The 26,244-nt window shown below is 36.2% G+C and overlaps 1 protein-coding gene across 1 annotated transcript in view; it reads right to left on the bottom strand.

Annotated features, from left to right (window-relative positions):
• NECAB1 (N-terminal EF-hand calcium binding protein 1) overlaps nt 1-26,244 on the bottom strand; it is a 260,566-nt gene that overhangs the window by 132,508 nt on the left and 101,814 nt on the right. Inside the window, exon 4 of the mRNA XM_057736117.1 lies at nt 10,538-10,563. Within this exon, the coding sequence (XP_057592100.1) occupies nt 10,538-10,563 (26 nt within the window). The remainder of the gene's footprint in view (nt 1-10,537; nt 10,564-26,244) is intronic.

The following is a 26,244-nucleotide window of genomic DNA, read 5'->3' as shown; positions in this document are numbered from 1 at the left end:
TTACTCATTCCATGATTTAACACACATATTTAGTGCCTTCTATGTGTCAAGAGCTATACTAGGAACTTGGAATATGAACTTGAAATGATGAAAAGACAGAGCCTATATTTAAGGAGCCTGAAATCAGGTAGGGGAAATAAACACTCCAACAAGCAACTGCCATACACATGATCATTGTTCAAGACAATGGTTCAAGAGTCAGGTAAAATGTGCAATTTAAGTACAGAGCAAATAATGCCAAACTCCATGTGGAGTAAGTCAGAGAGGGCTTCATAGAGGAGACATCAAGGCCTGAATTAACAGCTAAGTAGTAATCCACTGAATAATCAGAGGGAGGGTAAACAAAGGCATGGAAACAGGTGATATCTTGTAATGTTTGTAGGAGTATATGTAGTTCAAAATTTCTAGGATATAAAAGACAGGATTGGGAGATATTTAAGGAGAAGAGATAGCTGAATGTGTAGGAAATATTCCTTGCTAGGTGCTCTAAATTTTATCCTTAAGTCTAGGTCAGTGTATTTGACCATCTGCATTGGATCCTCCAGATAATTCCCTAGAGCCTCACGGCTCAAACTTTGGCCTGTAGATGAGCAGCGTCAGCATCACCTAGGAACTTGTTGGAATGCAGCATCTCAAGCCCACCTCAGACCTACTGAGTTAGAATCTGCATTTTAATAAGCTCCTACATGAGTTATAGGTACATTTAAGTTTGAGAAGCACTGCTCTGGAGTACTTCTTAGATGTGAATATTATTAAGTTCTCATCTGTTAAATCAGAATCTTTGGGTTGAGGCCCAGGTTTCACCATTTTTTTACAGGCTCACTAGGAGATTATAGGCATATTGATTTGAGAACCACTATAGGTGATGGGGAGCCATGGAACAATTTTGAAAAGGAGAATGACATCCTCAAATTTTTCTATTAAAAGGGTTATCTGAATACACTGTGGAAGGCTTGGGGAATACTGGTGATACACCATCAGGAGAGACAAGAGTAGTATCAATTGCCAGGAGTAATAAGTCACAGAACAAGAACCATAGGTCATATCAAAGCTATGAGGTAGAAGTGGGTAGAAGCCTGAAATTTTAGCAGTATATCTGAATACTCCAAGATATGGCAAGCAGAGAGGGAAGGTCGATGATGACTTTGGAAGTGGCTAAGCTGGAACTAATGTTTTATTCCTGTTACTATGACTCATGTTCCTTATTTGAATCATGTTACCAATGTGAGCTGGACAAATGTGTTTAGCATTAGAGAGAAAGAAAAATTCAAAACAAATATTTATTCCTTCAAACTCTTGTCCTTTGTAACTGGGATAACTTCCAGGAGAAAAGACCTACTTTTATTGAAACCTGTATATGGGTTTGGAGAAGGTCATGTAGAGGCTGTGACCACTGATAGACCTGCAAGCTATACCCAGGCAACTGGAGGCTCCTCATCCACTTGCCTGTCTTTGGAATGTATGCTTTCCCCACCATTTCCACAGTGGGAACCATTTTCAAGGACACTACTTTGAGAGAGCAATCTAGATGGTATACATGACTAAATCCAACTAAGGCCTCTATATATAATTATAGAGTGATGATGCAGAGATCTACTCATTTTGTAGCTGCCCAAGACAAGCCTTGTAAGTAAGTCTTACATGGAAGGGTAAGTTCCCTTGTCTATTAAACCTGCCACCTACCGATGTGGAGTGGTCTGCCTCTTTCTTCAGTCTCCCTGTGCCCTCTATATACAAGGCCCAATTTGCAAACCAATAGGGTTTCACAGGCAAGAGCAAAATATCATTGTATGTCACATATGAAAATGTGTGAGAACCAATTCTCCTCAGTTTAAGTGAAGAGGCTTTGAAAAGTAAGAGTCTGGATACTAAGTATAATTAAAGAATAGAGAAAGAGTTATAAAGAGATGTATTTCATAAATTACCTCTCAGAAAGCAAATTATCTCCTCGTGGATGTTCAATGCAACATCTTCTCTATTAAAATGCTAACCAGGGAATTCCTTGGTGGTCCAGTGGTTAGGACTCTGTACTTTCACTGCCAAGGACACGGGTTCAATTTCTGGTTAGGGAACTAAAATCTCACAGGCTATGCGGCCACACACACACAAAAAAATAGCTAAACAAAGGTCAATTTCTCCCTTCCCTACTGTACTTAATTGGTGGTGTCACATCACCAAATTACAGAGTTTTTTCTATTCTGCATCTCAATCCTTCAAGTTGTTGAGTTTTCAGGTCTGGCCCAAGAATTCCAAGTCAGAACCAGAGAGCTCATAGCTGCCACAAAGACCACACTGGGAAATGATCTCACAAAGCATTTTCATGAGTTTAAATGAGTCCCATAGTGTGTACCTTGCTATAACTCCCCAAGCAGAGTACTGGATAGGAAAGAAAATAACTGAGATGACAGAGAGAAAAACAGAGAGTTAGAACCCCCATGCTGTGAATAAAGGCATCAGTTGGAAATCTAAGAATGAGTTATTTTGGGGGCAAATGGATCAGTGTCACTCAAACTGTTTTACAACTCTTTTAGTTGGTTTTATAAATGTGCCAAGCAGCCATAGCTCTAACAGTCTGGAATGGAGACTTTTGATTTTCTAGCACCCAGACCCAGCTAGCACAAGTCCCTCAGCACTGCCCAGGATCTGGTAATGCAAGCTGGTACTCCTCTACAGTCTGACTAGAGGGACTTTGGGCACAGCTACTTAAAGGAACTTTAAAGGAATATAAGGCTTATACAATTTTTATTGGAGTTTCTTGCACCCTGTCTTATATATCTTATTTATAGAATTTAGCTAACTTTTAAAATAATTGGTAGGCAAAAACTAAGTAGATGAAAACTTAGACTACAGAATATATTCAACCTTGCTCCTAATGTTTCTTTATGCTTTCAGATCATTCACTCTAGCTATGTGAACTTTCATTGCAATTATTCATCACCCATCCATAAGTGTCTTAAAATACTCAGCTACCAAGTTCAAGATTTGCAATATAGTTCAGGAAAAATGAGTAAGGGGAGAGAAAACATTTTTGGCTGAGAGTGGACTATAAATGCAAGGGTTAAGAACAGAAGATATTCAAAGTTTAAAAGAACCACTCAAGAGGGTCTGAAACTACATTCTACATGTCTTCTGAGAATAGCTCTGCAAAGTGCAAATAAAATTGCAAATCTCAATGAAAGAATTCAGCAATAATCAAGCCAGGGGTCAGGCCTGAGCTCCTTTGGTGGGAGTGCCAACTCCAAACTACTGAACAAACAGAGAACCTCAGGCCCCAGGGAATATTAATCAGAGTGAGGTCTTCATCTCAGCACCAAGACCTGGCTCTATCCAACAGCCTGCAAACTACAGTGCTGGAAGCCTCAGTCCAAATGACTAGTAAGACAAGAACATAGCCACACCCATCAAAAATGAGACGACAAAAAAATATGTTACAGATGAAGGAGCAAGGTAAAAACCTACAAGACCAAATAAATGAGGAGGAAATAGGCAACCTCCCTGAAAAAGAATTCAGAGTAATGATGGTAAAGATCAAAAATCTTGTAAATAGAATGGAGGCATGGATAGAGAAAATACAAGAAAAAATTTTTTTGCATTTATTTATTGGCAGAGTTGGGTCTTTGTTGCTGCATGCAGGCTTTCTCTGTGATGAGTGGGGGCTACTCTTCATTGTGGTGCACAGGCTTCTCATTGCAGTGGCTTCTCTTGTTGCGAAGCATGCATTCTAGGCATGCAGGCTTCAGGAGCTGTGGCATGTGGGCTCATTAGTTGTGGCTCACAGGCTTGAGTGCAGGATCAGTAATTATGGCACATGGGCTTAGTTGCTCCATGGCATGTGGGATCTTCCCAGCTCAGGGACTGAACCTGTGTCCCCTGCATTGGCAGGCAGATTCTTAACCACTACACCACCAGGGGAGCCCTAAGAAATGTTTAACAAAGACCTAGAGGAATTAAAAAACAAAACAACAGTAATGAACAACATAATAACTGAAATGAAAAATACACTGGGAGGAATCAAAAGCAGAATAACTGAGGCAGAAGAACGAATAAGTGAGCTGGAAGATAGAATGGTAAAAATAACTGCCAAGGAACAGAATAAAGAAAAAAGACTGAAAAGAATTGAAGACAGTCTCAGAGACCTCTGGGACAACATTAAATGAACCAACTTTTCAATTATAAGGGTCGCAGAAGAAAACAAACAGAAAGGGTATGAGAAAATATTTGAAGAGATCATAGTCAAAAACTTCCCTAGCATGGGAAAGGAAGTAGCCACCCAAGTCCAGGAAGAGCAGAAAGACCCATACAGGATAAACCCTAGGAGAAACACCCCAAGACACATATTAATCAAACTAACAAAAATTAAATTCAGAGAAAAAAAGTAAAACAAAGCAAAGGAAATACAACAAATAACATACAAGGGAATCCACATAAGGTTATCAGATTTTTCAGCAGAAACTTTGCAGGCCAGAAGGGAGTGGCAGGATATATTTAGAGTATTGAAAGGGAAAAACCTACAACAAAGATTATTCAGCAATGATATCATTCAGATTCGATGGAGAAATCAAAAGCTTCACAGACAAGCAAAAGCTAAGAGAATTCAGCACCACCAAACCAGCTTTACAACAAATGCTAAAGGAACTTCTCTAGGTGGGAAAAACCAGAGAGGAAAAAGACCTACAAAAAGAAACCCAAAACAATTAAGAAAATGGTAATAGGAACATTTATATTGATAATTAACTTCAATGTAAATGGATTAAATGCTCCAACAAAAGACACAGACTGGCTGAACGGATACAAAAACAAGACCTGTATATATGCTATCTACAAGAGACTCATTTCAGACCTAGGGACCCATACAGACTAAAAGTGAGGGGATGGAAAAAGATATCCCATGCAAATAGAAATCAAAGAAAGCTGGAAGAAATACACATATCAGACAAAATAGACTTTAAAATAAAAACTATTACAAGAGACAAGGAAGGGTACTACATACTAATCAAGGGATCAGTCCAAGAAGATATAACAATTATAAATATTTATGCACACAACATAGGAGCACCTCAAAATATAAGGCAAATGCTAACAGACAGTAACACAATAATAGTGGAGGAGTTTAACACCCCACTTACACCAATGGACAGATCATCCAAACAGAAAATAAATAAGGAAAGACAAGCTTTAAATGACACAACAGACCAGATAGATTTAATTGATATATAGGACATTCCATCCAAAAGCAGCAGAATACAGTTTCTTCTCAAGCACATGGAATATTCTCCATAGATCACATCTTGGGTCACAAAATAAACCTCAAAAAATTGAAATCATATCAAGCATCTTTTTCTGACCACAACACTATGATATTAGAAATCAATTACAGGGAAAAAAAAACTATAAGAAAACACAAACACATGGAGCACACAGTGTGCTGCTAAATAACCAAGAGATCACTGAAGAAATCAGAGGAAATCAAAAAGTACATAGAAAAAATGACAACAAAAACACAATGACCCAAAACTTATGGGATACAGTAAAAGCAGTTCTAAGAGGGAAGTTTGTAGCAATTCAATCTCACCTCAGGAAATAAGAAAAATCACACACACACAAAAAAAACAGTCTAACTCACACAAAGCAACTAGAGAAAGAAGAACAAAGAAAACCCAAAGTTAGTGGAAAGAAAGAAATCATAAAGATCAGAGCAGAAATAACTGAAATAGAAATGAAGAAAACAATAGCAAAGATCAATAAAACTAAAAGATTGTTCTTTGAGAAGATAAACACATTGGATAAACCTTTAGCCAGACTAATCAAAAAAAGAAGGGTGAGAACTTATCAATAAAATTAGACATGAAAAAGGAGAAATTACAATGGACCTTGCAGAAATACAAAGGATCATAAGAGACTACTACAAGCAACTATATGCCAATAAAACAGACAAGTGGGAAGAAATGGACAAATTCTTGGAAAGGTACAACTTTCCAAGACTGAACAAGGAAAAATTAGAAAATATGAACAGACCAATCACAAGCACTGAAATTGAAACTATGTTTAAAAATCTTCCAACAAACAAAAGTCAGGACCAGATTGTTTCACAGGTGAATTCTATCTAAAGCTTAGAAAAGAGCTAACACATCTTTCTCAAACTCTTCTGAAAAATTGCAGAGGGAGGAACACTCTCAAACTCATTCTATGAGGCCAGCATCATTTTGATACCAAAGCCAAAAATACTAGAAAAAAAGAAAAGTACAAACCAATATCACTGATGGATACAGATGCAGAAGTCCTCAACAAAATATTAGCAAAGAGAATCCAACAACACATTAAAAGGATCACACACCAAGATCAAGTGGGATTTACCCCAGGAATGCAAGGATTCTTCAAAATACATCATGTTAACAAATTAAAGGATAAAAACCATATGATCATCTCAATAGATGCAGAAAAAGCTTTTGACAAAATTCAACACCATTTATGATAAAAACTCTTCGGAAAGTGGGCTTAGAGGGAACCTACTTGAATATAATAAAGGCCATATACAACAAACCCACAGCAAACATTATTCTCAATAGTGAAAAACTGAATGCATTTCCTCTAAGATCAGGAATAAGACAATGATGTCTATTCTCACCACTCTTATTAAACATAGTTTTGGAAGTCCTAGCCACAGTAATTAGAGAAGAAGAAGGGAAAAAAGGAATCCAAATTGGAAAAGAAGTAAAATTGTCTCTGTTTGCAGATTACATAATACTATACATAGAAAATCCTAAAGATGCCACCAGAAAACTACTAGAGCTAGTCGGTGAATTTGGTAAAGTGCAGCATACAAAATTAATGCACAGAAATGTCTTGCATTCCTATTAACTAACAACAAAAGACCAGAAACAGAAACTAAGGAAACATTCGCATTTACTATCACAACAGAAAGAATAAAATACCTGGGAATAAACCTACCTAAGGAGGCAAAATACTGTACTCAGAAAACTGTAAGATACTGATAAATTTATGAAAGATGACACAAATAGATGGAGAGATATACCGTGTTGTTGGATTGGAAGAATCAATATTGTGAAAATGACTATACTAAGCAATCTACAGATTCAAAGCAATCCCTACCAAATTACCAATGGCATTCTTCACAGAATTAGAACAAAAAATTTTAAAATTTGTATGGAAACACAAAGACCCTGAATAGCCAAAGCAATCTTGAGAAAGAAAAACAGCTGGAGGAATCAGGCTCCCCGACTTCAGTCCATACTACAGTAATCAAGACAATATGAAATCGGCACAAAAAGAGAAATATAGACCAATGGTACAGGATAGATGCCCAGAGATAAACCCACACACCTATGGTCACCTAATATATGACAAAGGAGGCAAGGATTTACAATGGAGAAAGGACAGCCTCTTCAATAAGTGGTCCTGGGAAAATTGGACAGCTACACGTAAAAGAAAGAAAATAGGACACTCCCAGCACCATTCACAAAAATAAACCCAGTATGGATTAAAGACCTAAATGTAAGAGTGGATACTATAAAACTCTTAGGGGAAAACACAGGAAAAACACTCTTTGACATAAACCACAGGAAGATCTTTTTTGACCCACCTCCTAGAGTAATGAAAATAAAAACAAAAATAAACAAATGGGACCTAATGAAACTTATAATGTTTTGCACAGCAAAGGAAACCATAAATAAGACTAAAAGATAGCCCTCAGAATGGGAGAAAATATTTGCAAACAAAGCAACAGACAATGGATTAATCTCCAAAATATACAAACAGCTCATGGAGCTCAATATAAAAAAAAAAATCATAAAAGGGTGGAAGACCTAAATAGACATTTCTCCAAAGAAGACTTACAGACATCCAAGAGGCACATGAAAAGATGCTCAACATCACTAATTATTAGAGAAATGCAAATCAAAACTACAGTGAGGTATCTCACACTGGTCAGAATGGCCATCATCAAAAAGTCTACAAACAATAAATGCTGGAGAGGATGTGGAGAAAAGGGCACTCTCTTGCACTGTTGGTGGGAATGTAAATTGATACAGCCACTCTGGAGAACAGTCTAGAAATTCCTTAAAAATCTAAAAATAGAACTACCATGTGACCCAGCAATCCCACTGCTGGGCATATACTCTGAGAAAACCATAATTCAAAAAGACACATGTACCCCAATATTTATTGTAGCACTATTTACAATAGGCAGGACATCAGCAAAGAAAAGGATAAAGAAGATGTGGCACATATGTACAATGGAATATCACACAGCCATAAAAAGGAAAGAAATTGGGTCATTTGTAGAGATGTGGATTGACCTAGAGTCTGTCATATAGAGTGAAGTAAGTCAGAATGAAAAAACAAATATCATATATTAATGCATATATGTGGAATCTAGAGAAATGATACAGATGAATCTATTTCCAGAGCAGGAAGAGAGACGCAAACATAGAGAATGGGCATGTGGATACAGAGGGGAAAGTGGAGGGTGGGACAAATTGGGAGATTAGGATTAACATATACACACTACCATGTGTAAAATAGATAACTAGTGGGAATCTGCTGTATAGTACAGGGAGCTCAGCTCAGTGATGACCTAGAGGGATGGGATGGGGACACTTTGTGAGAGGGAGGTCCAAGAGGGAGGGGATATATGTATACATATAGCTGATTCACTTCATTGTGCAGTAGAAACTAACATGACCCTGTAAAGCGATTATATTCCAATAAAGAAAAATGAGTAAGAGTACAAAAACAGTTATAAGCTGTGTAAGATCAGGAAAGTAAAAATTATGCCCCCAATAGATTTTAGATCACAGATAAAAGATGGCACAAATAGAATGCCAAAGACTCAATGCCAGAGTTCAAACACAATTACCTAATTAAAGTCAAGTAATGTATTGATTGGTAGGAATAAGTTAAAGCCTAAAGGTACTATTTAGGAAAGTGAGTAATCTTGACTTGCCAATATGCTGCTGGTGGGTGTGAACACTGGAAGAACCTCTGACCAAGTAACTACACTTTTGGGAATCTATCTTACAGAGCTACTTGTACAAGAAGGCAAAGAGAATACAAACAAGGATATTTACTTCAGTGCTGTTTGTTCCAGTGGAAAGTTGGGAACAACCTGAAAACCCCCTAAAAGGGATTTGGTTGAAAATTTTCATGTAAATGGGGCACTATGCAGCCTTTTTAATAAAATGAGATAGTGTGCACTTGTACTAATCTTACAGTATTACCTCATTGTTGGAAGAAAATATACACATATATGTCAATGCCATTACATGTGTAAAAATGCCTGGATGAATACATTCCAAGCAGCTTAGCAGTGGAGATCAGTATCAGGGAAAAGAGAGGTGCATGAAACATTTTATCTTATACACCTACATAATTCTGTGTTGCTAAATTTAAAAAATAGCTAAATATTACTTTCATAAATAAAATAAGAAATATCTGTTTTGAATTCTAGATCCATAACTTAATAAACTGACAAACTAAGTAAAAGCAACAGAATGAAAGTTTTAGATACTTGGACCTTTTAACTGGCTTCTACCAAAGAGCACACGAAATCCATTTTCCATGTCAATCAAACACTGCGCCTTCCACATAAATGAGAGAATTTGTGCTGGGTGTGAGTCTACATATTGCACTTGCTGGGACTGAAGAATTTTATTTTGATTAGAATCCATTTTGATTAGAATATGTTTACTTTTTGTTCACAAAACAATAGGAAATGAAACTTCACTTTCGAAATTAAAATGCATATTCTTGAACAGAGGGGAAGGATTATAACACACAATTGGAAGTACAATCACTGGGTTTAAAAATACAGAGCAATTAGGTTGAATTAAAACCCCCTAACTAGTTCCCTGACTAAAACTATGGGAGAAAACCATAATCAAACTTTTAAAATAAATACAGAGTAGGTTCCTAATCTAGTTCTATTATTACAGAAGACAAACTTTTAAACAAAGAATAAATCTCAAAAACATTTGCTTTTTCATATTTCTAGCCTATTACTTTTGTTTCCACTCACAAAAATGAAGAAAATAAATGAAGAGGCCACTAAATCAGGAATTTGCTAAGACATCTCTCCCCACTGAATCACTTGTTTTGCAAGTGACATCCCAGAAATGGTTTAGGCAAGGTATGGGACAAAATTGTTTTTACATATCAAGAGATCAGCTTTGCAAAAAAATAACAAAAGGCTCTGCACAATATATTTGAAGTGAATAATGAAGTTGTATTAAACAACAATTTAAAAATATATTCAGGCTTGTGGAATATATTCTTGTGAAACATTGTACTAATTGCAATAATAATTCTCCTCCTATGAACAAAGGGCCAACTCTTTCTCAGTGAAATACATGCTTGAGCAAAACTCATGAATAAAGATAAATTCCTTGAGAATTCAACTATCTATTACTTTATTCCAGAACTCCTAATCTATGACATTAGTTTCAGGGTTTGTAGAAATATTTAAGAGAGTGTTCTTTTTTATTCTAAAGCAAGTAATGGGTTTGGCCTTAAAGAAACTTACCACATAGTTCTTCTGTGTCAAGATTGCTGAAAAGATGAAAAAAAGTATTATTATTTTGGTAATATTTAAGTTTTTAAATAAATACAGTTATTCCCCAATCTGTATTGTTATATTAATAGATGATATGTTGTTACGGTATTTTCTCTTATACATTCTACATTGTTTAAATGGTCAATTATATGTTAACAATGATTGTCAAGATTTTCGTCTCTAAACAGATTGTTCTTGGGATTTGTGTTCCCCAGTGTCATGTTGGGGGAATACTGCATAATTCTAAAGAACATAGGCTCTGGCTAACTAAAGCCAGAATGCTTTAGTTGAAATCCACCATTTACCATCTTTGTGACCCTGAGTACTTGGCATCTATGTGTCTCAGTTCCTCAGTGCCAAGATGGGGATAATAATAATTTCTGTTTCATAGGAATGTCATAGGATTTAAATGGGTTAATAAATATAAAGCAGTTAAAAGAGTAACTGGCACAAATTAAACACTTAATAAATGTTAGCTGTCATATTCCTGACTTGGTAGACCTTCTAGAACTTCCATATCTAAATTCAGCTTTTGGGTTAAGTTTGATTCAATGCTTGTTTCAAATGATTTCTGAAATATAATGAAGAGTTATATTGCTTAATATTTACATGTAAACAATAGAAACCCATTATTATAGTGAAGTAACTTCAAAAGAACCAGATGAACTGTTAGCAGATATAATACATTACTATCAGAAGAATAATGCCTTGACCAAGGAAGATATGGTACAGGAGTTCAAGAATGGTCCAATGTCAAGCAATAAATCAATATAACACTACATCATATTTTAAAGGAGAAAAACCATCATATTAACAAATACTAAATGGGAATTTAATAAAATTCAACATTCACTCCTATTTTTAAAAGTTTAGATGAAATAGGAATATAAGTAAACCTCTTGAAGTTGAAGACTAATAAAAATCAACTGCAAACATTAGTTAACTGAAAATCTTTGACTACATACATATGGTATATGTCAAAACGACGTAAATAAACTTCATAATTCACTCCTCCTTTAAGTAGCAGTCAGGTTGATAGACAAGAGGGACACTAGTGTAAGTGTTAGGGGAAACACAGACTGAAACTGCCCACCCTGGCCAGGCAGACAATAACAATTTGCATGAGTTATTTTATGACAGGAAATCCTGGTAAGGAACATGGAACAAACAAGCCACCACCAAACAGAAGAATACAGGAAAGGTCAAAAAGAGACACAAGTCCACATGTCCTACCCACCTCCTAGAATTCTCCTTGCTGGAATCTGTCTTGGTTGAGAGATGCACACGCCGCCAGAAAGGACCCTGAGTCAGAATGTTTGTCCAGAGACAACCCAGAAACCAATCCCATTACCATAAAACCTGAGACTGCGAGCCATGTGGCAGAGCAGTCCTCCAAGCTTCCATTACCCTCCTGCTCTCTGCTCTGGGCACCCCTTCCCAGTAAAGTCTCTTGCTTTGTCAGCACATGTGTCTCCTCCAACAATTCATTTTTGAGTGTTAGACAAGAGCCTACTCTTGGGCCCTGGAAGGAGTCTCCCTTCCTGCAACATAAGCATTTCAAACACCAGTCCTTTCACCAGTTCCATCACCAACTACATATGTAATGTTAAACTCAGGATTTTATACTGACACTGAATATTTGATCTTGGGTAAATAATATCTCCATACTAGAGTAAATCTTTTTGTAGAGTAGCATTTGCTTGCCATCAGATAGAATATGTAAAATCTTCTGTAAGAGTTTTGGTGTGGACTCCTCTTCATTCATTTATTTATCCCACAAACACATATTGCTATGTGTCAGACATTGTTCTAACTGCCGTAGATAATTAGGTTGCAAGAAATACTGAGATGACTAGCTCAGATCTCTAGTCTCTATCAGCTAAATTTAGAGGTAGACATGCAATAAATAAAGAAAATGCAATAAAATAGCTGGGGGGGAGTGGTTAACTGGCAAAAGTTATCAGAGACTTATATAATAGAGGATAAAACTTAGAGACTAAATCTCAAAGGTAACACAAGTAAAAAAGACAAGTAAAAAAGACAAGTAAAAAAGACAAAGGAGGAAAATTTCAGTTAAAGAAATGCTATTTGCAATAAAAATTCGAGGTGTTAAGAGTATGTTACAAAATTTCTTAGTTACTAAACTGCTCAGAAAACTGAATAGTTCCTCTGGCTAGAATATAGCTCATTATGAAAAAAATCAGACTAAAAAATGAAAATCCTCATGTGATAGTCTAAGAAATGTCTACTTTATCTTTTTGTCAATTGGAATCAAATAATTTAATCAAAGTGAGTGGTATGATTAGACTTTTAAAAGGGCACTGACAGATGGATTAAGATGGGGCAAAAAGAGAGTTTAAAAAAAAAAAGAAGAGGCCAGTTCAGAAGTTACTACTACAGTCTGGGCAAGAATGTGGCAAGGAGTGAGCAAGGCCATGTCCTGGGGGGCAAGAAGAAATACTTTTTTATTTTTCTGTAAGAATGTATTTTATTTATTTATTTTCCTTAAGTTTCATTGAGATATAATTGACATAAAGCACTGTACAAATTTAAGGTGTACAGCATAATGATTTGACTTATATACATCAGGACATGAGTATTACAATATGTTTGGTGAACATCCATCATCTCATTTAGATTTTGTTGCTAGTTTCCTTCATGGGGATAAAAGCTTTTTAGTTTCATATAGTCCCATTTGATTATTTTTGCTTTTATTACCTTTGCCTGAGGAGAAAGATTAATAAAAAATTACTAAGATTGATTCTAAGAGCTTACTGCATCTCTTTTCTTCTAGGAGTTTTATGGTTTCAGGTCTTACATTTAAGTCTTTAATTCATTTGAATTAACTTTTGTGCACAGGGTGAGAGAGTAGTCCAGGTTATTTTGCATGTAGCTGTCCAGCTTTCTAAACACCATTTGTAGAAGATGCTGTCTTTTGCCCATTGTATATTCTTGCCTACTTTATCACAGATTATTTGATCATATAAATGTAGGTTCACTTCTGGGCTCTCTATTCTGTTCCATTGATCTATATGTCTGTTTCTGTGCCAGTACCATATTGTTTTGATTACTATAGCTTTGTAGTATAGTTTCAAATCAGGGAGTGTGATATCTCCAGCTTTATTCTTCTTTCTCAATTTTATTTTGGCTATGCAGGGTCTTTTGCATTTCCTTGCCATTTTAGAATTATTTCTTCTAGGTCAGTGAAAAATGCCATTGGTATTTTGATAGGGATTGCATTGAATTTGTAGATTGCTCTGATTTATATGGTAATTTAACAATATTAATTCTTCCAACCCACAAACATGGTGTATCTTTCCATCTGTTTGTGTCATCAGCAACTTCTCTCATCAGTGTCTTATAGATTATTTTCTTAATTTCTCTTTCTGAAATTCATTGCTAGTGTATGTAAATGCAACAGATTTCTATGTATTAATTTTGTATCCTGCAACTTTACCAAAGTCATTGATTAGTTCTAGTAGTTTTGGGGTAGCATATTTAGGATTTTCTCTGCACAGTATCATGTCATTTGCAAACAATGAAAGTTTTACTTCTTCCATTTCAATTTGGATGCTTTCTTGTTTCTTTCTCTTGTGTTATTGCTGTGGTTGGGACTTTCAATATTATGCTGAATAAAACTGGTGAGATTGGGCTTCCTTGCCTTGTTCTTGATCTAAGAGATTTTCACCATTGAGCATGACATGGGCTTGTCCTACATGACCCTTTATTATGTTGAGGTATGCATGTTCCATATCCATATTATGCATCTATTAAGACAATCATATGATTTTTATTCTTCAATTTGTCAATGTTGATGAACCATCCTTCCATCCCTGGTATAAATCTCACTTGATCATGGTGCATGAACCTTTAAATGCATTGTCCCCCCCACCCCCCCAGGTTATTTTCTTTCTTTTTTTTTTCTGAGAACTTTTATTGAGGTATAGATAACATACAATAAACTACATATATTTAGAGTGTACAATTTGGTATTTTTTCTCTTATTAGTAATGTATATATGGCAATCCCAATCTCCCAATTCATTCCCCCCCAACCCTCCCAACTTTCCCCACTTGGTGTCCATATGTTTGGTCTCTACATCTGTGTCTCTATTTCTGCCTTGCAAACTGGTTGATTTGTACCATTTTTCTATATTCCACATATGTCGATATATAATATTTGTTTTTCTCTTTCTGACGCACTTCACTCTGTATGAGAGTCTCTAGGTCCATCCATGTCTCTACAAATGTCCCAGTTTCATTCCTTTTTACAGCTGAGTAATATTCCATTGTATACATGTACCACATCTTTTTTATCCATTCATCTGTTGATGGGCATTTAGGTTGCTTCCATGTCCTGGTTATTGTAAAGAGTGCTGCAATGAACATTGGAGTGTATGTGTCTTTTTGAATTATGGTGTTCTCTGGGTATATGCCCAGCAGTGGGATTGCTGGGTCATATGGTAATTCTATTTTTTTTTTTTTTTTTTTATTTTTTTTATTTTTTTGGGGGGTACACCAGGTTCAATCAACTGTTTTTATACACATATCCCCATATTCCCTCCCTTCCTTGACGCCCCCCCCCTCGATTCCCCCCCACCCTCCCTGCCCCAGTCCTCTAAGGCATCTTCCATCCTCGAGTTGGACTCCCTTTGTTATACAGCAACTTCCCACTGACTATTTTACAGTTGGTAGTATATATATGTCTGTACTACTCTCTCGCTTCTTCTCAGTTTCCCCTTCACCCCCCGCCCCCTCCCATACCTCGAGTTCTCCAGTCCATTCCCTGTATCTGCTTCCCTGTTCTTGTCACTGAGTTCATCAGTACCATTTTTAGATTCCGTATATGTGAGTTAGCATACAATATTTGTCTTTCTCTTTCTGACTTACTTCACTATGTATGACAGATTGTAGTTCTATCCACCTCATTACATATAGCTCCATCTCATCCCTTTTTAGAGCTGAGTAATATTCCATTGTATATATATGCCACATCTTCTGTATCCATTCATTTGTTGATGGGCATTTAGGTTGCTTCCATGTCCTGGCTATTGTAAAGAGTGCTGCAATAAACATTATGGTACAAGTTTCTTTTGGGATTATGGTTTTCTTTGGGTATATGCCCAGGAGTGGGATGGCTGGATCATATGGTAGTTCTATTTGTAGTTTTTTAAGGAACCTCCAAATTGTTTTCCATAGTGGCTGTACCAACTTACAGTCCCACCAACAGTGCAGGAGAGTTCCCTTTTCTCCACACCCTCTCCAACATTTGTTGTTTCCAGACTTTGTGATGATGGCCATTCTGATTGGTGTGAGGTGATACCTCATTGTGGCTTTCACTTGCATTTCTCTGATGATGAGTGATGTTGAGCATCTTTTCATGTGTTTGTTGGCCATCTGTATGTCTTCTTTGGAGAAATGTCTATTTAGGTCTTCTGCCCATTTGTGGATTGGGTTATTTGCTTTTTTGGTATGAAGCTGCATGAGCTGCTTGTATATTTTGGAGGTTAATCCTTTGTCCGTTGTTTCATAGGCAATTATTTTTTCCCATTCTGAGGGTTGCCTTTTAGTCTTGTTTATGGTTTCTTTTGCTGTGCAAAAGCTTTTAAGTTTCATGAGGTCCCATTCGTTTATTCTTGATTTTATTTCCATGATTCTAGGAGGTGGGTCAAAAAGGATGTTGCTTTGATGTATGTCAAAGAGTGTTCTGCCTATGTTTTCCTCTAGGAGTTTGATAGTGTCTGGCCTTATATGTAGGTCTTTAATCCATTTGGAGTTTATTTTTGTGTATGGTGTTAGGAAGTGTTCTAAGTTCATTCTTTTACATGTTGCTGTCCAATTTTCCCAGCACCACTTATTGAAGAGGCTGTCTTTTTTCCATTGTATACTCGTGCCTCCTTTGTCAAAGATAAGGTGCCCATATGTGTTTGGGCTTACTTCTGAGTTCTCTATTCTGTTCCATTGATCTTCCTTTCTATTTTTGTGCCAGTACCATACTGTCTTGATCACTATGGCCTTGTAGTATAGTTTGAAGTCAGGAAGCCTGATTCCACCAACTCCATTTTTCCTTCTCAAGATTGCTTTGGCTATTCGGGGTCTTTTGCGTTTCCATACAAATCGTAAGATTTCTTGCTCTAGTTCTGTGAAAAATGCCATTGGTAATCTGATCGGGATTGCATTAAATCTGTAAATTGCTTTGGGTAGTACAGTCATTTTCACGATGTTGATTCTTCCAATCCAGGAACATGGTATATCCCTCCATCTGTTTATGTCATCTTTGATTTCTTTCATCAATGTCTTAAAGTTTTCTGCATACAGATCTTTTGCCTCCTTAGGCAGGTTTATTCCTAGGTATTTTATTCTTTTGGTTGCAATGGTGAATGGGAGAGTTTCCTTAATTTCTCTTTCTGCTCTTCCGTTGTTAGTGTATAGGAATGCAAGAGATTTCTGTGCATTAATTTTGTATCCTGCTACTTTACTAAACTCATCAATGAGTGCTAGCAGTTTTCTGGTAGAGTCTTTAGGGTTTTCTATATATAGTATCATGTCATCTGCAAAGAGTGATAATTTTACTTCTTCTTTTCCAATTTGGATTCCTTTAATTTCTTTTTCTTCTCTGATTGCTGTGGCTAATACTTCCAAAACTATGTTGAATAACAGTGGTGAGAGTGGACACCCTTGTCTTGTTCCTGTTCTTAGAGGGAATTCTTCCAGTTTTTCTCCATTGAGAACAATGTTGGCTTTTGGTTTGTCATATATGGCTTTTATGATGTTGAGGTAATTTCCTTCTATGCCCATTTTCTGGAGAGCTTTTATCATAAATGGATGTTGAACTTTGTCAAAAGCTTTTTCTGCATCTATTGAAATGATCATATGGTTTTTATCCTTCAATTTGTTGATATGATGTATCACGTTGATTGATTTGCGTATATTGAAGAATCCTTGCATCCCAGGGATAAACCCCACTTGATCGTGGTGTATGATTTTTTTAATGTGCTGTTGCAGTCTGTTAGCTAGTATTTTGTTGAGGATTTTTGCATCTATATTCATCAGTGATATTGGTCTGTAGTTTTCTTTTTTTGTGACATCTTTGCCTGGTTTTGGTATCAGGGTGATGGTAGCCTCATAGAATGAGTTTGGGAGTGCTCCGCCTTCTGCAATATTTTGGAAGAGTTTGAGAAGGATAGGTGTTAACTCTTCTCGAAATGTTTGATAGAATTCGCCTGTGAATCCATCTGGTCCTGGGCTTTGTGTGTTGGGAGATTTTTAATCACTGCCTCAATTTCTGTACTTGTGATTGGTCTGTTCATGGTTTCTATTTCTTCCTGGTTCAGTCTTGGAAGATTGTATTTTTCTAAGAATGTATCCATTTCTTCCAGGTTATCCAATTGATTGGCATATAGTTGCTTGTAGTAGTCTCTCATGATGTTTTGTATTTCTGAGGTGTCCGTTGTGACTTCTCCTTTTTCATTGCTAATTCTGTTGATTTGCATCTTCTCCCTTTTTTTCTTGATGAGTCTGGCTAATGGTTTATCAATTTTGTTAATCTTCTCAAAGAACCAGCTTTTAGTTTTATTTATTTTTCTTATGGTTTCTTTCCTTTCTTTTTCATTTATTTCTGCTCTGATCTTTACGATTTCTTTCCTTCTGCTCACTTTGGGGTTTCTTTGTTCTTCTTTCTCTAGTTGTTTGAGGTGTAAGGTTAGGTTGTTTATTCGATCATTTTCTTGTTTCTTAAGGTAGGACTGTATTGCTATAAACTTCCCTCTTAGAACTGCTTTTGCTGCGTCCCATAGGTTTTGGGTTGTTGTGTTTTCGTTGTCATTTGTTTCTAGATACTTTTTGATTTCCTCTTTGATTTCTGTAATGATTCCTTGGTTGTTTAATAGTGAATTGTTTAGCCTCCATGTGTTTGTATTTTTTGCAGTTTTTTTCCTGTAATTGATATCTAGTCTCATGGCGTTGTGGTCTGAGAAGATGCTTGATATGATTTCAATTTTCTTGAATTTGCTGAGGTTTGATTTGTGACCCAAGATATGATCTATCCTGGAAAATGTTCCATGTGCACTTGAGAAGAACGTGTAGTCTGTCGTTTTTGGATGGAATGTCCTATAAATATCAATTAAGTCGAGATGGTCTAATGTGTCATTTAAAGCTTGTGTGTCTTTATTTATTTTCTGTTTGGATGATCTGTCCATTGATGTAAGTGGGGTGTTCAAGTCTCCCACTATAATTGTGTTACTGTCGATGTCCCCTTTTATAGCTGTTAGCATTTGCCTTATGTATTGAGGTGCTCCTATATTGGGGGCATAGATATTTACCATTGTGATATGTTCTTCTTGGATGGATCCCTTGATCATTATGTAGTGCCCTTCCTTGTCTCTTTTAATAGTCTTTACTTTCAAGTCTAATTTGTCTGATATGAGTATTGCTACTCCAGCTTTCTTTTGACTTCCATTTGCATGGAATATCTTTTTCCATCCCTTCACTTTCAGTCTATATGTATCCCTTGGTCTGAAGTGGGTTTCTTGTAGGCAGCATATAGAAGGGTCTTGTTTTTGTATCCATTCAGCCAGTCTGTGTCTTTTGGTTGGAGCATTTAATCCATTGACATTTAAAGTGATTATTGACATGTGTGTTCCAATTACCATTTTCTGAATTGTTTTGGGTTTGTATTTGTAGGTGTTTTCCTTTTCTTGTGTTTCCTACTTAGAGAAGTTCCTTTAGCACTTGTTGTAAGGCTGGTTTGGTGGTGCTGAATTCTCTTAACTTTTGCTTGTCTGGAAAGCTTTTGATTTCTCCCTCAAATCTGAATGAGATTCTTGCTGGGTAAAGTATTCTTGGCTGTAGGTTTCTCTCTTTCAGGACTTTCAGGATATCCTGCCATTCCCTTCTGGCCTGCAGAGTTTCTGTAGAAAGGTCAGCTGTTATCCTGATGGGTTTTCCCTTATATGTTGTTTGTTGCTTTTCTCTTGCTGCTTTTAATATTTTTTCTTTGTGTTGAATTGTCGTTAGTTTGATTAATATGTGTCTTGGTGTATTTCTCCTTGGGTTTATTCTGTATGGGACTCTCTGTGCTTCTTGGACTTGGTGAATTATTTCCTTTCCCATGTTGGGGAAGTTTTCCACTAGAACCTCTTCAAATATTTTCACAGACCCTTTCTTGTTTTCTTCTTCTTCTGGGATGCCTATAATTCGAATGTTGGTACGTTTAAGGTTATCACTGAGGTCTCTGAGACTGTCTTCTAATCTTTTTATTTTTTTATCTTTTTCCTGCTCTGTGGCGTTTATTTCTTCCATTCTATCTTCCAACTCACTTATTCGTTCTTCTGCCTCAGTCATTCTGCTGGTTAGAGCATCTAGAATATTTTTAATTTCAGTTATTTTGTTATCCATTGCTGTTTGTTTTTCTGAGTTCTTATGAACTGTTTCTTGTACTTTCTCTAATTTGTTATCGAGATTTTGTATCATTTTTACTATCATTACTCTAAATTCTTTTTCAGGCATTTTTCCTATTTCCTCCTCATTTATTTGGTCTTGTGGGTTTTTTTCCTGCTCCTTTGCCTGCATGGTGTTTCTTTGTTTCCTCATGGTTGTCCAAGCTTTTGGGGTTGCTTGTCCTGGTGATAGAGGTGTTTATAGAAGACTGTCCAAGCCTCAGACTAATGTCCAAGTATTGGATTAGACGAATATTCAGTCGGCTATGTCAGGTTCTCCGCAGCCCTTTCCGGTGTCCGAGGCCGTCTGCTGGTGTTCAGCTGGTTCTCTGTGGGAATGACTGTGTCCTTCCGTGCATTCCCAATGCATCTGTGGAGAGGGATGCACTCCACGTCTCTCTACTTCGCCGCCATCTTTTTCTCCTCTCGGTAATTCTATTTTTAGTTTTGCAAGGAACCTCCATACTGTTCTCCAAAGTGGCTGTATCAATTTACATTCCCACCAACAGTGCAAGAGGGTTCCCTTTTCTCCACACCCTCTCCAGCATTTATTGTTTGTAGACTTTCTGATGATGCCCATTCTAACTGGTGTGAGGTGATACTTCATTGTAGTTTTGATTTGCATTTCTCTAATAATTTGTGATGTTGAGCAGCTTTTCAGGTGCCTCTTGGCCATCCGTATGTCTTCTTTGGAGAAATGCTATTTAGGTCTTCTGCCCATTTTTTGATGGGTTGTTTGTTTTTTTTTTGATATTGAGCTGGATGAACTTTTTATACATTTTGGAGATTAATCCTTTGTCTGTTGATTCGTTTGCAAATATTTTCTCCCATTCTGAGGGTTGTCTTTTCATCTTGCTTACAGTTTCCTTTGCTGTGCAGAAGCTTTGAAGTTTCATTGTCTCACTTTTTTATTTTTGTTTTTATTTCCATTACTTTAGTGGGTAGATCAAAAAAGATCTTGTTGTGATTTATGTCACAGAGTGTTCTTCCTGTTTTCCTCTAGGAGTTTTATAGTGTCTGGCCTTACATTTAGGTCTTTAATCCATTTTGAGTTTTTTTTTGTGCACGGTGTTAGGAAGTGCTCTAATTTCATTCTTTTACTTGTAGCTGTCCAGCTTTCCCAGCACCATTTATTGAAGAGGCTGCCTTTTCTCCATTGCATATCCTTGCCTCCTTTGTCATAGATTAGTAGACCATAGTTTATTTCTGGGCTTTCTATCCTGTTCCATTGATCTATATTTCTGTTTTTGTGCCAGTACCATACTGTCTTGATCACTGTAGCCTTGGAGTATAGTTTGAATTCAGGAAGCCTGATTCCACCAACTCCCTCTTTCCTTCTCAAGATTGCTTTGGCTATTGGGGTCTTTTGCGTTTCCATATAAATCGTAATTTTTTTTGTTCTAGTCCTGTGAAAAATGCCATTGGTAATTTGATAGGGATTGTATTGAATCTGTAGATTGCTTTGGGTAGTATAGTCATTTTCACAATGTGGATTCTTCCAATCCAAGAACATGATATATTTCTCCATCTGTCTGTGTCGTCTTTGATTTCTTTCATGAGTGTCTTGTAGTTTTCTGAGTACAGGTCTTTTACCTCCTTGGTCAGGTTTATTCCTAGGTATTTTCCTCTTTTTGTTGCAATGGTGAATGGGATTCTTTCCTTAATTTCTCTTTCTGATCTTTTGTTGTAAGTGTATAGAAATGCAAGAGATTTCTCTATGGTAATTTTATATCCTGCAGCATTACCAAATACATTGATTAGCTCAAGTAGTTTTCTGGTGGCATCTTTAGGATTTTCTATGTATAGTATCATGTCATCTGCAAACAGTGACAGTTTTACTTATTTTCCAGTTTGGATTCCTTTTATTTCTTTTTCTTCTCTGATTGCTGTGGCTAGGACTTCCAAAACTATGTTGAATAGTAGTGGAGAGAGTGGACATCCTAGTCTTGTTCCTGATCTTAGAAGGAATGCTTTCAGTTTTTCACCATTGAGAATGATATTTGCTGTGGGTTTGTCACATATGACTTTTATTATGTTGAGGTAGGTTCCCTCTATGCCCACCTTCTGGAGAGTTTTTATCATAAATGGTGTTGAATATTGTCAAAAGCTTTTTCTGCATCTATTGAGATGATCATGTGTATTGTTGAATTTGGTTTGCTAAAATTTTATTGAGGATTTTTGCATTTATGTTCTTCAGTGATTTTTGGCCTGTAATTTTCTTTTTTTGTGTTATCTTTTTAGATTTGGGCATCAGGGTGATGCTGGTCCTATAGAATAAGTTCGGAAATATGTCTTCCTCTGCAGTTTTTTGGAACTGTTTGTGATAGATAGGTGTTAACTCTGCTCTAAATGTTTGGTAGAATTCATGTGTGAGGCATGAACTTCTGTTTCTTGGGAGCTTTTTTTTTTTATTATTACTGATTCAATTTCATTCAGTAGTTGGTCTGCTCATATTGTCTACTTCTCCCTGGTTCACTCTTGAGATAGTGTACATTTCTAGGCATGTGCTTTCTTCAAAATTGTCCGTTTTATTGGCAATTGTTCATAGTAATATCTTATGATCTTTTGTATATCTGTGGTGTTGGTTGTAATTTGTCTTCTTTCATTTCTAATTTTATTGATTTAGACCCTCTCTTTTTCTTGATGAGTCTGTTAAATGTTTGTCAATTTTCTTTACCTTTTCAAAGAACAAGCTCTTAGTTTATCTTTTTTGTTATTTTTTAGTCTCTATTTTTGATCTGATATGTATGACATTTATGATTTATTTCCTTCTACTAACTTTGGGTTTTATTTATTCTTTTTTTTCTAGTTTCTTTAGGTGTGAGATTATGTTGTTTATTTGAGATATTTCTTGTTTACTGAGGTAGGCTTTTAAAACTGTAAACTTTCCTCTTAAAAGTACTTTGCTGCATCTCATAGATTCTGGATTATTATACTCTCATATTCTTTTGTCTCCAGGTAATTTTATTTCTGCTTTGATTTCTTCAATGATCCATTGGTTCTTTTTTTTTTTTTTAATTTATTATTTTTTTTGGGGGGGGGTACACCAGGTTCAATCAACTGTTTTTATACACATATCCCCATATTCCCTCCCTTCCTTGATGCCCCCCCTCGAGTCCCCCCCACCCTCCCTGCCCCAGTCCTCTAAGGCATCTTCCATCCTCGAGTTGGGATCCATTGGTTCTTTAGTAACATTTTGTTTAGCTTTCATGTTTTTGTGTTTTTTGCAGTTTTTCTCTTTTAGTTGATTTCTAGTCTCAGAGCATTTTGGTCAGGAAAGATCTTGATCTGATTTCAGTTTTCTTAAATGTACTGAGACATGTTTTGTGACTGAGCATGTGATGTATCCTGGAGAATGTTCCATATGCACTTGAAAAGAAAGTGTATTCTGCTGTTTGGGAAGGAAATGGACGTTAGGCCTAAGTGTCATTTAAGGCCAGTGTTTCCTTATTGATTTTCTGTCTGAATGATCTGTTCATTGATCTAAGTGGGGTGTCAGAATCTCTTACTATCATTTTGTTAATGTCAATTTCTCCTTTTATCTTTGTGGACATCTCCTATGTAATTTGGTGCTCCTATGTTGGGTGCATATATATTTATAATTGTTGTATCTTCTTTTTTGATTGTTCCCTTGATCATTATGAATGTTCTTCCTTGTCTCTTTTTACTATCGTTTTAAAGTTTATTTTTTCTTATATAAGTGTTGCTACCCTGGCTTTCTTTTCATTTCATTGCATGGAATATGATTTTCCAACCCTTCACTTTCAGTTTTTGTGTGTCTTTAGATCTGAAGTGAGTCTCTCATAGGCAGCTTAGATATGAGTCTTGTTTTTGAATCCATTCAGCCTATGTCCTTTGATTGGAACATTTCTTCCATTTACATTTATACTTATTAATAGGTATGTACCTATTGCTGTTTTGTTACTTGTTTTTGGTTTGCTTTTGCAGTTCTTTATTATTCCTTCCTTTTTCTTTTGCACTCTTCCCATGTGATTTAATGACTATGGTTAGTGTTATGTTTGTACTCCTTCCTAATTTTTGTGTATCTATTATAGATTTTTGGTTTGTGATTATCATGAGGTTCATATGTAGTCATCTATGTATGTATGTGTGTGTGTATGTATGTATGTGTGTATCTATGATTATTTTAAGATGCTGATCTCTTAATTTCAAACATATTTTAACAACCGTACATTTTACTGCCCCTCCCATCATGTTTACTGTTTTTGACATCATATTTTACATCTTTTTGTCTTGTGTATCCCTTATCTACTTATTGTCAACATGGATGATTTTACTACTTTTGTCTTTTAACCTTACTCTTAGCTTTATATCTGGTTGATTTACTACCTTTACTGTAATTTGCCTTTAACAATGAGATTTTTCCTTTTATACTTTCAATATTTCTAGTTGTGGCCATAGTTTTTCACTTAGAGAAGCTCTTTTAACATTTCTTGTAAAACTGGTTTGATGGTGCCGAACTCTTTTTGCATTTGCTTGTCTGTACAACTTTTGATCTCTCCTTCAAATCTGGATTAAGCCTGGCCAGATAGAGTTTCTTGTTGTAGGTTTTTCCCTTTCATCACTTAAAATATATCATGCCATTCCCTTCTGGTCTGTACTGTTTCTGCTCAAAAGTGAACTGATAGACTTATGGGAGTTCGCTTGTATGTAACTTGTTACTTTTTCCTTGCTGCTTTTAATAGTGTCTCTTCAATTTTTGTCATTTTAACTATGCTATATCTTGGTATGGGTCTTAATGCAGCCAGATTCCTTGTAGGTGGGGCTATTTCTCCACCTGGCTATTTTTTTTTTCTTGAGATCTCCCAGCACTGGTTCCCACAGAATTGTCAGTGGGCCAGGTCCCATTGCTAAAAAGCTAGACAGAGGATTCCAAAAGGGCACTTGCCAGCACCTCATAGTAGAATGAGCTCAAAAAAAGGCTGCAGCCAGTGTCTATGTCCCCAAGATGAGCTCCAATTGCCTGTTTCTCTGGTGGTTCCACAATAAAAGACTAAAAGTGTTTGTTGCCTCAAGGATTCCCTTGTTTTGCTGTTTAGCAAAGCCATTTACAGATTCACTGAAATCTCTATCAAAATTCCAATGGCATTTTTCACAGAAATAGAACAAAAAATTTAAAATTTGTATGGACCCACAAAAGTCTTTGAATAGCCAAGACAATCTTGAGAAAGAACAAAGTTGGAAGTATCACACTTCCTGATTTCAAACTATATTACAAAGGTATAGCTATCAAAGCAGTATGGTATTGTCATAAAAACAGACATGTAGATCAATGAAACAGAATGTAGAACCCAGAAATAAGCCCACACACATATGGTCAATTAAGGTACAATAAAGGATCCTAAGAATATACAAAGGGAAACAACAGTCTCTTCAATAACTGATGTTGGGAAAAACTGGACAACTGCATGCAGAAGAATGAAAACAGACCACTATCTTACACCATTCACAAAAATCAACTCAAAATGTATTAAAGACTTGAAAATAAGCCTGAAATCATAAAACTCCTACAAGAAAACATAAGGGGTAAACTCCTTAACACTGGTCTTGGCAATGATTTCTTTGAATTTGACACCAAATGCAAAGGCAACAAAAGAAAAAAAAAATGGAGCTACATTAAGTTAAAAAGCTTCTGGACAGCAAAGGAGACCATGAACAAATGAAAAGGCAATCTACAGAATGGGAGAGGATATTTGTAAATCATGTATCATAATATATTATATATAATCATACATACATAAGGGGTTAATATACAAAATGTATAAAGAATGTAAACAAGTCAACAGCAGAAAAAAAAATCTGCTTAAAAAGTCATCAGAGGACTTAAACATTTTTCCAAAGAAGATACACAGATGGCCAACAGGTATGTGAAAGGTACTAAACCTCACTAATCAGGGAAATCAAGTCAAAATCACCAGGAGATACCATCTCATACCTGTCAGAATGGCTGTCATCAAAAAGACAAGAAATAAGTGTTGCTGTAGATATGGAGGAAAGGGAATCCTTCTATACTGTTGGTGGGACTGTAAACTGATACAACCATTATGGAAAACAGAATGGAGTTTCCTCAAAAAATTAAAAATAGAGCTGCTAAATAATCTAGCAATTCTACTTCTGGGTATATATCCAAAGGAAATGAAATCACTATCTTTAAAAGATATCTGCACCCCCATGTTCAATTCAACACTATTTACAATAGCTAAGATGTGGAAATAACCGA

This window comes from Hippopotamus amphibius, chromosome 5, assembly GCF_030028045.1.
Source record: "Hippopotamus amphibius kiboko isolate mHipAmp2 chromosome 5, mHipAmp2.hap2, whole genome shotgun sequence".
Lineage (NCBI taxonomy): Eukaryota > Metazoa > Chordata > Mammalia > Artiodactyla > Hippopotamidae > Hippopotamus > Hippopotamus amphibius.
Note: the sequence above shows the minus strand (reverse complement) of the source record. Positions and strands in the feature narration are given on the sequence as shown.